This window comes from Colossoma macropomum, unplaced genomic scaffold (assembly GCF_904425465.1).
Source record: "Colossoma macropomum unplaced genomic scaffold, Colossoma_macropomum, whole genome shotgun sequence".
NCBI classification, from domain to species: domain Eukaryota; kingdom Metazoa; phylum Chordata; class Actinopteri; order Characiformes; family Serrasalmidae; genus Colossoma; species Colossoma macropomum.
In genome coordinates, this window is record NW_023494803.1 from 28904857 (window position 1) to 28917809 (window position 12953).

General features: G+C 38.6%; 1 protein-coding gene across 1 annotated transcript; it reads left to right on the forward strand.

Moving 5' to 3' along the window:
* The first annotated feature begins 3442 nt into the window (after positions 1-3442).
* LOC118823201 (tudor domain-containing 6) lies at positions 3443-10026 on the forward strand. The gene is made up of 3 exons (XM_036592636.1): positions 3443-6146; positions 7344-9226; positions 10012-10026. Exons 1-3 carry the CDS (start codon positions 3443-3445, stop codon positions 10024-10026), a joined length of 4602 nt encoding a protein of 1533 aa, XP_036448529.1.
* The last annotated feature ends 2927 nt before the right edge of the window (positions 10027-12953 follow it).

Genomic DNA, 12953 nt, shown 5'->3' on the forward strand with positions numbered 1-12953 from the left:
ACAGGACAGTTTCACCGATCAACTTTTAAAGCAGCTAAATATAAATACAACCACAGCGAGACAGTTGAGAAAATGCAGACTGATAGAGGGCGCCGTTGAGTGGCCAATCAACAGTGCGCTGTCTGGTGGGAGTAAGACAAACTATTCTTGATTTTTAAAGCCGTTTTTCCACTGCCTGGTACCGGCTCGACTCGACTCTTTTTCGGTTTTCCTTTAGGCATATCTGGTACCGGGTACTATTTTTGGCACTACCTCCGTCGTGGTTCTAAGCGAGCTGAGCTGATACCAAAAGGTGACGTAAAAATTTACAGATTCCTGATTGGTCGGAGAGAATTGCTAAACACATATGCTAACGTTAGCTAAGTTACCCTCTTGTGTCGCCTTTTTTGAGCAACCTGACTGAACTCGTCTAGACTCAGATGTTGTATTTCCCAAATTATCCTGTTTTTTTTTCAGCAGTTTTTGTCTCGCTGCCACCAGCCGCTTCTGAACAAAGTTTGTCTCATTCACGTCGGCAGTTTCCTTTAGCGTCGCTTTGACGATTAGCTACACTGAGGGGTGACAGTTACTGTACCTGCAGTGGAAAACGAAGTAGCTGGTATCAAAAGCGAGTCGAAGTCGAGCCATACCATGCACTGGAAAAGAGGCTTTAATGAGTTTTTTCCTAAAATGTTTTATTTTTTTTTATTGGTTTATTGTTTGATTAAAATCTGGAGCAGTGGGAGATATCTGTGGGAACTGCTTTTAAACAAATACTCTGTAACCTCAAAAGACTGAGGACATGGACACTCAAGGGAAAAAGACATTCCCCTGAACTCTGTTGAACTTTTAATTAGAAAGATAATTTATATTGTTTTATATGCAGATGAAGTGAATTGTGTAATTTAGTAAACTGTGGAAATATTTTAGAAAATGTTAAAATGTTGATGTTTTGTAATTTGTATTTCTATGCTCTGTTTTGAAGATGTATGTAGTGAAAAAAATTTAAGTATTCTTTCACTGCTATTATGTATTTTTATTGTTTTGTTTCTGGTTGGTGGTGGGCAGAATAAGTGATTGACAATAGAAATGTAATGAAAGATTGGGTGCAGTGCAGTCAAAAATGATTGGCAGGTATCTCACCCACTGGCCACACCCACCGTTGGTTTTATTTTATTATTATTTTTATGTATTTATTTATTTATTGGTGGGGAATTGCACATAGTTTATAGAGTTTACACAGTTATGAAAATACAAGCACATATGAAAGCAACTGCAAAACAAATTATATTGCGTAAGGAAAACACTAATATAAAATAGACTAAATTAAAATAAATCTAAAATAGAAATTAAAAATTTGAAAAGGAGAGCATAAATATGAAAAGCACATTTATGGGATACATACAAAATGCTCATAATATTTCAAGAATTTAATATTTTTGGTAATATTAATGAGTTTAAGATATGTAAGTATAAAATTAATTTCTACTGGCAAAATGTTAAGATTAGAAAATGTTTAGAAGCAGCTTTGCTACCTTTGCTCTCCTGAATGTGGTATTTGGTGATAAAAAGTAATCACACAGATATGTGTACATCTGGGAATAAACATTTGGCATGTCCCCTGAGGGTAGTGGACCACAGTTGGCCTGCTAATGGCAAAGCTGGTGGTCCACTGGCGTTTTGCTCAGTGTTTTCTGGGCGGCCCACTGGTGGTTAAGCAGAGTATTAGACAAAAATCCACTTATTGCTCATTTTCTACTTATAGTCCAATTTACTTTACCAGCTTTCTTTAGTTATACATTGTAAATTAGTAAATCATTTTAATCAGTAAAATAATTTAACAGTGTCAGCAACAACATTTTCTATAAAATCATTTCACATTAGGCCTAGTCATTATTTTTTTCTCTCAATTGTTTGTAATATTTGTCTTAGTTTATTTACCTAAAATGAAAAGCTCAGTGAATTTAAAATCTGTTTGAGGAGATTAAAAACTAGTTAGATCTTGTATGCAGGACAATAATCTGGGTGGTCCGAGGGTGGACCGGCAGTGGCAAATAGCCGGTGGGGTGCCAACCTTATCAAACCAGTGGACCGATATGTGCTCGCTGTCTGGGTCCTCATTGTCTTTACTAAAGAACCCTTGATGAACCACATTCATAAGAGTGTTTCGATCAAGAGAATAAAGCTGAGAATATAAATACCTCTTTTAAACTGTTTTTGAGAAATAATGTTAACACATTAAAAGGGGCTGCTCCTGAAATTTTGATTATTGTACACATTATTTCGAAAGCAGACTCCATTTTTAACAAAAAATAAAAACTTAAGACTCGACTCTAATAAAATGGTGGACTGCGCCAGATTCGCGCGTTTTTATCCGCAGTCATGTGGTTGTAACGAGCTTCGACGTAATCGATCACGTGCTTGTGGCAAACAGCTTACGATGATAACGCTGCATACTCGGCAGGAAACCAATGAAAATGACGAACTGGAGTCGGCGTTAACATCGTTATGATGAGGTTACAGGAACACAGGTGAGTGAAACGACGCGTTGGGTTAAAGATGTTGCTTAAAAATGTTAACAGAAGCGGTGCTGCACAGTTCTGGAGAAAGTCAAGCTTGTCATTAACTGTTACACGATAATACGTTTAACGCCAAAGCAAAACAGGCAATACTAGTGCACAACTGCTGTTTATTTCAAGCACATAATTCTTTAGTGGTGTACGAGAGGGGGAAAAAGCGTTCAAGTTATGCTGTTATTTAAGACTTTAACGGGCTGAAAATGTGTTCAATATGTTCGAAATGGCTGCCATATTGGAAAAAACAAATTTCCTTTTCAGAACTATTTTTATGTCTTGTATTATCTGATACTTTTTAGGCCTATTTTTATGATTTGTGTGATTTTATTATCTATGTTTATTTATTTTATTGTGGTACATGGCTAATTTGTCCCACAACATGGCCCAGTCTACAGCTGGGCTCTCAGCCCAGATCTGGACCAAACAATATAAAGTGAGTAGAAATATTGATTGTGGCACAGATCTGGCCCAACTATATTGTTGGCCCACAATATCCATGCCAGAATTAGACCACAAATAAAAAATAAATAAAAAAAAACAAGGCAAAACCATAAGCAGCTGTATTTCATCTGTAGTCAACCAACACTCACATATGAAAGCCATAATCGGCCCAGAACTGTCTGCTATCTGGGTAGTTATGCATGATAACATTTCTTGAACACCCTATCTCAAAAATGGCCAGGAATGCGTGACTCCTTCCTCATTTTTTTATTCTAGAAACTTGAAGAATGTTATGGGCATAATTAGACCAGAAAATAGCCCATCGCTATAATATGTCATGAAATGGTCCATTGTTTTTCACAAAATACACCCCTTTTGTTCCCTTTTAAAGGCCCCTGGTAGAGTGTCCCTGGTTGTGCTCTTGGATGTAGGGACCTTTGTTCAAGATGTGTTCACGTCATGTGCTGCCAACAGTAGGATCAAATGTAACTGTCCACATTACAAGGGTAAACTTGCAACCCCACTGTGCCTTTGTGGAATTTGGTGGCAATTTCAACCATGGACAACTGATGAGGGAAATATATCAGCAAATGAAAAAAGAAATTCAAATCCACAAAGAACGAGATTGTGATTTTGAAGGTGACCCAGGTGACGTATGTCTTGTCGAAGAAGAAAAAATCTGGCATCGAGCAAGGATACTCTCAAGATGTGCAGATAAATACCTTGTTTTTCTAATTGATGATGGTAGAACACTTTGGGTATCAAACAGTTTTTTGGCATGGGGTCAGAGCAGCTTTTTCAACCTACCGCCCATGATGGAGCTCTTTATCATGGCCAGCGTGTCACCACTGTCTCTTGAAAATAGATGGTCTCCAACTGCCTCTGAGTTTCTCAAGTCTCTGTCTGGCAAAACTGTCTGTGGTTGTGTTCAGGATGTGATGATGTCTTACAGAATCATCCTTCTTGATATTCCAAGTGTATTCAAGCAAATGCAAGAATTTGGATTTGCTAGAAAGATACCGTCTGAAGAGTTTCAAATCCTTGTGGTGAATTCTCTGCATTCACCGAGAGATAGTGTTTCCTGTGCAAGGCCTGATCCTGCATTGACAAATGTTCAAACAGAGCATGCCAGTGACTTTGAAAAGGTCAATCAGTACTTATACCCAGAATTGCTGCTGGGAACCATCGAGGCAGTGGAGGTCACACAAGTAATTAATCCATTGCACATTTTCTGCAAACTGCATGTCTTCTCGCATGAACTGAAGAAGCTGAGTGAGCAGATTCAGGAATACTGCGAAAGCACCTCTGCTGCTGTAGCGTCAAGGCCATCTGATGGATCTCCTTGTGCCACCAAAGGAAGTGATGGCAAATGGTATCGATCCATTCTACAGCAAAATGTTGGGTTTGATGTTGCCAAGGTGTTTCATGTTGATTATGGAATCAGAGATTTTGTCAAAGTGGGAGACATCAGAACGCTATCTGCGAAGTTCTTCAGACTACCTGTTGTAACGTATAAATGCTCCCTGTATGGTATAAAAGACAAAGGTTTTGGCTGGACAACAGCTCAGATTGAGCGTCTGAAATCAGTTTTGCTGAATCAAATCTTTGTTGGGAAATTTGAGTACCGAAATTTGTCTGATGGTATTTACTATGTGACACTCCATGGAAATGACAATGTGAACATTAACAACAGTTTTGCTATCCAGGAGAAATGTCTTTTAGCGCCTGATAGAGCTTACTTTGGCTCCCCTTCTGAGATTCAAAGCCAAGAAACCCACAAAGATGAGCATAGATACGCAACTCCAGGTCATTCCCTCGGCTCTTGTATTGTTCCACGTGACTTGTTGCCTCCTGAGAATGCCAAGGTGTGCAGACTTCCTAGGACTGAGTTGAGTACAACAGGAGACAGTCCTGCAGAAAGGATATACAGAAGTCTACCAACTGACCTTTATCCATGCAAAGTGGAATCTGTACTTGATGAACATTTGTTTACAGTCGGAACTGTCATTGAGGTTAATGTGTCATATGTGGAAAATGACCAGAGATTTTGGTGCCAAATGGCTGGTAGTCTATTAGGTCTCAAGATGTTAATGGAAAATATCCAAAGACGTTATTCATGCAGTCAGTTCCAGCTGCCCACAGGATCAATCTGTGTGGCACATCATCCAGATGATGGGATGTGGTATCGAGCACAGATTGTAAACCACTATCTGACCCCTCATGTTGATGTGCGCCTTGTTGATTATGGGCAACTATTGAAAGTGCCGTTGCAAGATTTGCGACCTATTGAGCCACAATTTCTAAAGTTGAAATGCCAAGCTTTCCAGTGCAGCCTATTCAACAGGATGCATTCTGGAAGTTGTGAAAGTACAGCTCTAAGTGATAGTGGATTGTCAGACTCCTTTGAGTTTATTTCCCCAGTGTCCTTATGCAATGTCTCTTTAAAATGCACTGTAAATGCAGTTATGTATGACTCCCAAGGTGCAGTGCTCAATATGGTGGATATTGAATCTCTAGCTCCGAATTTGTGCGCTGCATTTGTTCAAAAAGAAGCAAATATCTCAGCAGTGGAATCTCTTGAAGCACCCTGTGTTCTGAATGACATACATGCTCTCTCAACACACAGTATCAATGTAGGAGCAGAGGAACAGGTTTGGATAACCTGTGTGAAAGGTGTCAACCACTTCTATGGTCAAATTAAACAAAATACTGCCCTGGTTGCAAAACTGAACAAAGACATTCAGCAGTATTGTGCTGTGGCACAGCGAACCAGATATTCATTTTCCCCACAAATGATGTGTGTGGCAAGATATAATGATGGCCAGTGGTACAGAGGACAAATCAAAGCTGTAAAACCAAAAATCATGGTGCATTTTGTAGATTATGGTGATGTCGTAACTTTAGATGAATCTGATGTTTTACCTTTGCCTGCTCAGCACAGTGCAAACATGTCTATCCCCTTTCAGGCTGTCCAGTTCAGACTTTTCAATATAACATTACAAGAATCCTCAGAGCTCAACAAATGGTTTGAAACTCATGCCACTGACTGTACGTTTACTGCCACTGTAATGGGGAAAAGTCCTTCTGGAAAGTTATCAGTGGAACTACATGATGGCGAAACAAACATAAATTTAAAAGTGAAGGAGAAATGTAAAGAAATTCAAAAAAAGGAACATAACCCCAAAGGAGAGGCAAACATGATGTCACCTAAATTCACAGAACCTTTGTGGAGAGGAGACCAATCTAACTCCAGACTAAAAGCACCTAAGGATTGTAGAAATGCACCAAAATCAGCTGATCCAAGTAGTTTTACAGGCAAGAAAGTTGAAAAAGTGCAGTGTACTGATTTTGCAAGTGGGCCCTTCATATCTCGGAAAGGAGAGAAACAAACAGATCCTGACAAACATGTGGTTTCCCTTCGTTCAAAACTGGAAGACCTTCCTTCAAGAATTATTGAAGGAGATTTTGTCTCAGAAGTATATGTTTCCCACTGCAGTAGCCCATCGAGTTTTTTTATTCAGCTCGTAAGTGAAGAGAGTGAAATATGCTCTCTTGTGAATGAACTGAATTGCTCACAGTTTTGTGAATCACCGGTTGATTTTAACCAGTTGCTGCCAGGTCACTTGGTAAAGGCAGAGTTCCCTTGTAATGGCGCTTGGTACAGGGCAGTTGTCAAAAACAAACTTGATGATTGCACAATTCAAGTGGAATTCTTTGACTATGGAAATGAGACAAAGCTCTCAGTTTTGAAAGTGAGACAACTAGGCTTGCAATTTCTCAAATACCCCAGATTTAGTATTCACTGTTGTCTTACTGTAGGTGATGGTGAAGGAATAAGAGAATGGACAACAGAGCAGACAGAATTATTTAAAAAAGCCACCATTACAAATAGTGAGAAAAAACTGCTTTGCACCTTTATCAAAGAGAAAGCATCTGTTTGGCAGGTTAGCATCGAAGATCAAGGTGTGATGCTGGCTGAGTCATTATTAGACATGGAATGCGCTGTTAAATTAAGTTCTTGTGATACACCGCTGACTGTCAACTCTGGAGATGCCTGTCCAGGCGTTTACAATAAACCAGAGGTTTCTGTAGGCCAGAGAATAGAGGCGTATGCTTCATCCATTGCAGGACCAAATTACTTCTGGTGCCAGCATGCAGCGTCTGAAAAACTTGACCAAATATCTGTGATTGCTCAAGAAAGTGGAAATTCTGCACAAACACATCTTATTCAGTTACATCATTTGAGCCCAGGAAACTTATGCTTGGCTCTTTTCCCAGATGACAACATGTGGTACCGTGCACAAGTTATTAATAAATGTGAGAGCTCAGTCTCTGTGCTTTTCATAGATTATGGAAATGAGAGTGAAGTTTACCCAACATCAGTCAAAGCAGTACCTACCAGCCTACTGGAAGCCCCACCTCAAGCATTTCTTTGTCAGTTGGAAGGATTCAAACCCACAGATGGATTTTGGAATGATGCTGCTGCTAGTAGATTCAGTGCACTTGTGGTGGATAAGCTTCTGACCGTTAGTGTTCAAAATGTTGAGATGACCTCAGACGTCTCTAACTTTCCTCAGTATAATGTCCAAGTTGAGTGCAACATGGGCCTTATAAATGGCCTCATGAAAGATTACTGGATTGGCTGCACCACTGAAGTCTATGGACAAATCGCTGATGAGGTTTCTCTGAAACCTATGGCAGTGACTCTGAGTGGTTCTCGTCCATTAACACAGTGTTTTCCTAAAGTTACAGACCTCCCACCTACAGCCGTTGAACAAGATTTTGTTTCAGAAGTTTATGTTTCACACATTAATAGCACCTCCAGTTTCTTTGTACAGTTAGCAAAAGATGAAAAATGTCTAATTTCTCTCACAGGAGAGCTGAATTCTACCTTTTTGTCAGTCAGTGACCAAATTGAGATTAATTCTGTTTCACATGGCAGTTTAGTGAAAGCTGTTTTTCCTGATGATGACTCTTGGTATCGTGCGGTCATCAAAGATACTAATGGGAAGGACGTTCATGTAGAATTCATAGACTTTGGAAATGAGGCAGCTGTTCCTGCCATGAATGTGTGCAAGCTCGATGAGCAATTTTTGAAGTTTCCAAGGTTCAGCATCCATTGCTGTCTTGATGCAGAAGATTGTGTCAGTATACAGATGGGAACAGAGCAAGGAACATCTCCGCTGATTAATGTACTTGAGAAGGCTGGTGAAAAGAGGCTGTTTTGTAAGTTTATCAAGGAGTGCAGAACTGTTTGGGAAGTCAAAATTGCTGATGAGAAGAGTACATTAGATGGCTCATTTAAAGATCTTCCACTTGAACAATGGGATGATTTGGATATTAGTAGACTACAGAATGCCTCTCCAATGCAAGTGCTCTCTGAAGTAAAACAGATACAGACTACAGACACCTTCTCGTTGCCATTCAAGAGATCAGAGATTTCTGTAGGACAGACAGTAGAGGTATATGCTTCATCCATAGCTGGACCAGATTACTTCTGGTGCCAGCATTCAAATTCTGAGGAACTTGACAAAATTTCTGCGATTGCTCAAGAAACCGGAAACTCTGCACAGACGGATCTTATTGAGAGAGATCATTTGCGCCCAGGAGACACTTGCATAGCTCGCTTCACTGATGAGATGTGGTACCGTGCACAGGTTATTAAAAAATCTCCAAATACCATGTATGTGCTTTTTGTGGATTTTGGAAATGAGTTTGAAGTTGAAGCAGACTCTATCAAGCCATTGCCTCTCCGTCTGCGGGAAAGTCCTCTTCAAGCATTTCTGTGTCAACTGGAAGGATTCAGCCTCTCAGATGGGTCCTGGAATGATAACGCTACAGACAAATTCTGTGAGCTTATAGTGGATAAGCCCCTGAAAGTGACAGTTAAAAAGATTCAGAATGTTCTGGACAGTCCTTCTCTTTCACATCATGTCAGAGTCCACTCAAAGGAATGTATTGTAAATGAGCAGATGAAAGGTTTTTGGAGTGCTTCTGCATTTGCTTATGATAAGAGCCCTGGAAATCCTCTGTTGACTGCCAACTCTGTGCAATTACTTTCAAATGGCCAGCCTGCTCCCGAGAATATAGTTGATGTAATATCTGATAATTCTCTAGAAAACATCAGGACAAGTGACATGAAGCCTCAGTGTGATTCACCTTTTGGAAGTGAAGAAACCTTTAAACAAAATGAAGACTTGCATGAAGAGCCTGTTAAAAATGAGGTTGAGGTGAGGGAAAGACATGCCAGTGCTACAGATCTTGATGCTGTCAGTGGTGATGCATCATGCCTTACACTGAAAAATGTTTCAGAAAGCAAGGAAGAATTCAGTGGAACTGATGGCAAGTGTTGCCAAAACAGTCAACTGACGAACTATGGACCTGACCAAGAAGGGGTCACAGAGCTAAATTCAACTGTGCCAACTACACAGGCTGATTTAGGTGGGTATTTGCAATTTAATGCTTTGACTTTTTTTGTAAGTAGGGGTGGGCAATATGGCAAAAATATAATGTCACGATACATGAAGGCATTTTCACAGTACACGTTTTGTATCACAATATTATTTTTTTTTTCTTGAGTTTTCTAAGTTGGAACAGACAAAAAGGAACTAGTAATGCTGTATTAAAAATACTATAAAAACTATGAATTCAATGATTTTTTTACCCAACATTTTACACATTACGCCACACTAAATCCAATTAAACAGGACTAATTTTGCTCTTTTTGTAATGAAACATGCAGTTGGCTAGTGTTCTTTAAGTACCGACAATGTTCAGAAAAGCATATTGTGATGTGATTTATCACAATAACGTTAAAATATGGTCATATTGCCCACCTCTATTTGAAGGCATAGATCATGCGTTTTTCATTGCAATGTTTTTCTAGAAAACTAAATAGTAAATTAAAATGTCTTTAGACTAATTGTTTACTGTTTTGTTTTCTTAATCTAAAGTGGGTGTGTGTTTTGTAACAAATTTTTTTTCTACTTTTCTGGTAGTGGTTTATGTGGTGTAGAAAGCCAAGTGTTGACCACAGTTAGGGATGGTAGTAGGAAATTCCTTAGCATTTACTTAGTTTTGCTGTGAGAAATTAGTGGATGCCCTGCTTTTTATTAATTATTTCTTTTCATTAATTAGTAGGTTGCAAACCTGAACTGGATGAGTTTTTCCAGTGGAGGGACTGGTAACTCTTTGTTGTTAAAGATGCAGGTAAGATAAACAGGGTTTAAAAACAACCTGTGTGTTACATACAAAAGAAAGGCCACTTCTATTACAGTATGGCCTTAATTAAATAGCCTGTTTGACTAGAAGAAATCCTACAAGCACCCCTGCATTTTACAGCTTACCTGTTTTGAGGTATCTGCCCAAGTCCAAGGTCTTCAGATCCAGATCAGCTTAAGTCCTGGATTTTGTAATCACTACTAGGTATAATGCTAGGTGGCCAGTCAGTTAAATCTATGGTTCAGGTAACTAGCAGTGAATACAAAAATACAGAACTGGAAGCTGGATTCGAGAGCTAGATTACTGCCTAAAAACAACTTCATCTGTTTGACAGTCAGAAAAAAATGGACACTCACAGTACGCTAGTGCTTGTTTGCCTGCTGTGTGCATATAAAAAGCTCTTATGTGTTTCCTTTTGAATCAGAGTTGATTATTTAGCGTTTAACTGTTATTTATTTATTTTTATTTTTTTTACAGTAGATGTAGACTGACAATTCACTGTTTATACATTGTCAATAAAATGAAAGTGTGCAGTTTGGTCAAAAATCTGGTACCAGACAGCTTAACCTTGCAGTTATCCATGTATTCTTCTGTCTTTGCCATCTCATTCATTTCTCAAGTAGCGTATCATACACAAATAGGAAATTAAAAGTATGTTTAAAAGCTTAATATAGGCTTTTACTTCTTGTAGTTTTGCCCTTTGCTGTTGAAATGAATGAAATGGCCTCTTGGTGAAGTCAGTTCCTTGACTTTAAGTGTGAATTACTCGATGGAGGGACATTCAAATTAATTTTTTTCCCACTTGGAGATCAGCCCATGGCAAGGGACTTAATTGTGTTTTGCATGGCAGTTTAGTAAATAGCTGTATATGAGGTTAAAGTGGTTGAGTAATTTTTAATGAGAAGTATTTCAGATGGACAAATATAAGGTTTGTTATGCTTTGGATCGTGAGCTGTTCTGTTTTTTCTCTAATGCTTTCCTTTACCGTCATTTTGTTAGCTTTTCTGTTTTTGGAGCTTACAAGCAGTTTGCATCTTGTGATGAACCATCTAAACCATCTGTATTGATCTCTTTGTGGTTTTAAACATATGTGCCTACATTCTGGAGAGTTCATTTGTTCAGTAGTCAAAATGAAGATTCTTGATTGATATGTGTTTGGCAGTCTTCCGCTTTGTTTTCTGTGGCCTGTTTCCAAGCTCATCAGTGTTTTCTTGCTTCTTAAAAACATGCCAAGTAAGTTACTTTGACAGAACAAATGTCGTGGCTATGTCTGATTGATACTTGAATTCCAATTTCAACCTGATATCCTGCTTTACTGAAAGCCGCACTGCTGTAGTCCTCATGTTGAGAGGCAACAGCAACAGACTCTAGAAGCAAATGACATAGAATCAACTCTGAACTTAGAACACAAAAATACACAACCTTTTTAGAAATAGCCAAATTTTGCTCATGTAAAAAAAAAAAGGTTTATAAATGGTTATAATTCTAATGTGGTTGGAATGCCCGAGACAGGCATACCTTCAAATTCACACAAAACAAATCTAATGATCTGCATTTTATCACTGTCATTGTTTTGTTTTATATTCTTTGTACTGTAGTACAGAGCCACACCAACCGAAACTGCTTTTCTCAGGTTTAAATTAGCATTTAATGTTATTTTTCATGTTGTGTAATATTCTATATTATATTATATAGACACAATTCATGAGTTTGTATCTTTGCGTTTTCATCCCTTAATGTTCTCTCACTCTAGTAGCATGCTTTAGTAAATGCATCATAGCCAGCCAGACCCATCCACTTGTCTGTATGGAGAATTTTTATTATTGGCTATTTCTATGCAGAGATACTTCACCTGGACATTGGATGATGGGTGTCTATACAATCAGCATCGACAGCATCACCATGGAGCACTTATACGCACTGTATCAAATCTTGCAGTAGTTTATGCGCTGTGTTATGATCACTATTTTCATGTGAATTGTGATGTACCACTGTTCTCTTGCAGCACTGTACTGTTTGGATTGTTACTTTACTGGTCATTGCATCTGTTTTTATGTATTTAGTGTTGATACTAAATAAAAGACATCTGCAGCAGTATTAGTCATGATTGGCTTTTGTTGTAAAACATGAATACCACAGATGGTTTTTGTTTTTTTTTTTAATCATACTTTATTTCTTTGATGCACCATGTCCAGAATAGAAACAGTAAACAGCTAGCAAACTTGCCAATTACAAGTGGTTAAAATAGGTTGTGTATCTTAGGTTTGTCTTTAGAAGAAAGAAAAAAAAAACGTGAGGTTATGACTGAGTAGTAATTTTTTGTATTCTAGGTCAGGAGTGTCCAATGTTTTCTGCAAAGGGCTGATGTGTCTGCAGGTTTTCATTCCACACAAGCTACAGCACATCCTTTTCCACTTGTTTGATCAGCTGGTCTCCATCTTCGACAACTGTTCCAGTGAAAACATGCAGCCACGCAGGACTGGACACCCCTGTTCTTGTTTTTTATTGACAGTATTTTTCAAATTTACTGTGATTACCATTTCTTGACCAGTTGGGGGCGCTGTTGTGCTTTTGCTGTAAACCTGTTGCAAGAGGACTTTCAGTTGAACATGCAGCGTTGGTATTCAAGTTCAACCGCTAATCTGAAAGGTGTGACTATAACTGACACTCGACAGGACTTAGAATATTATATAGAATATTATTAGTTGTTTTGTCATTCATTATGTAATATTAGTT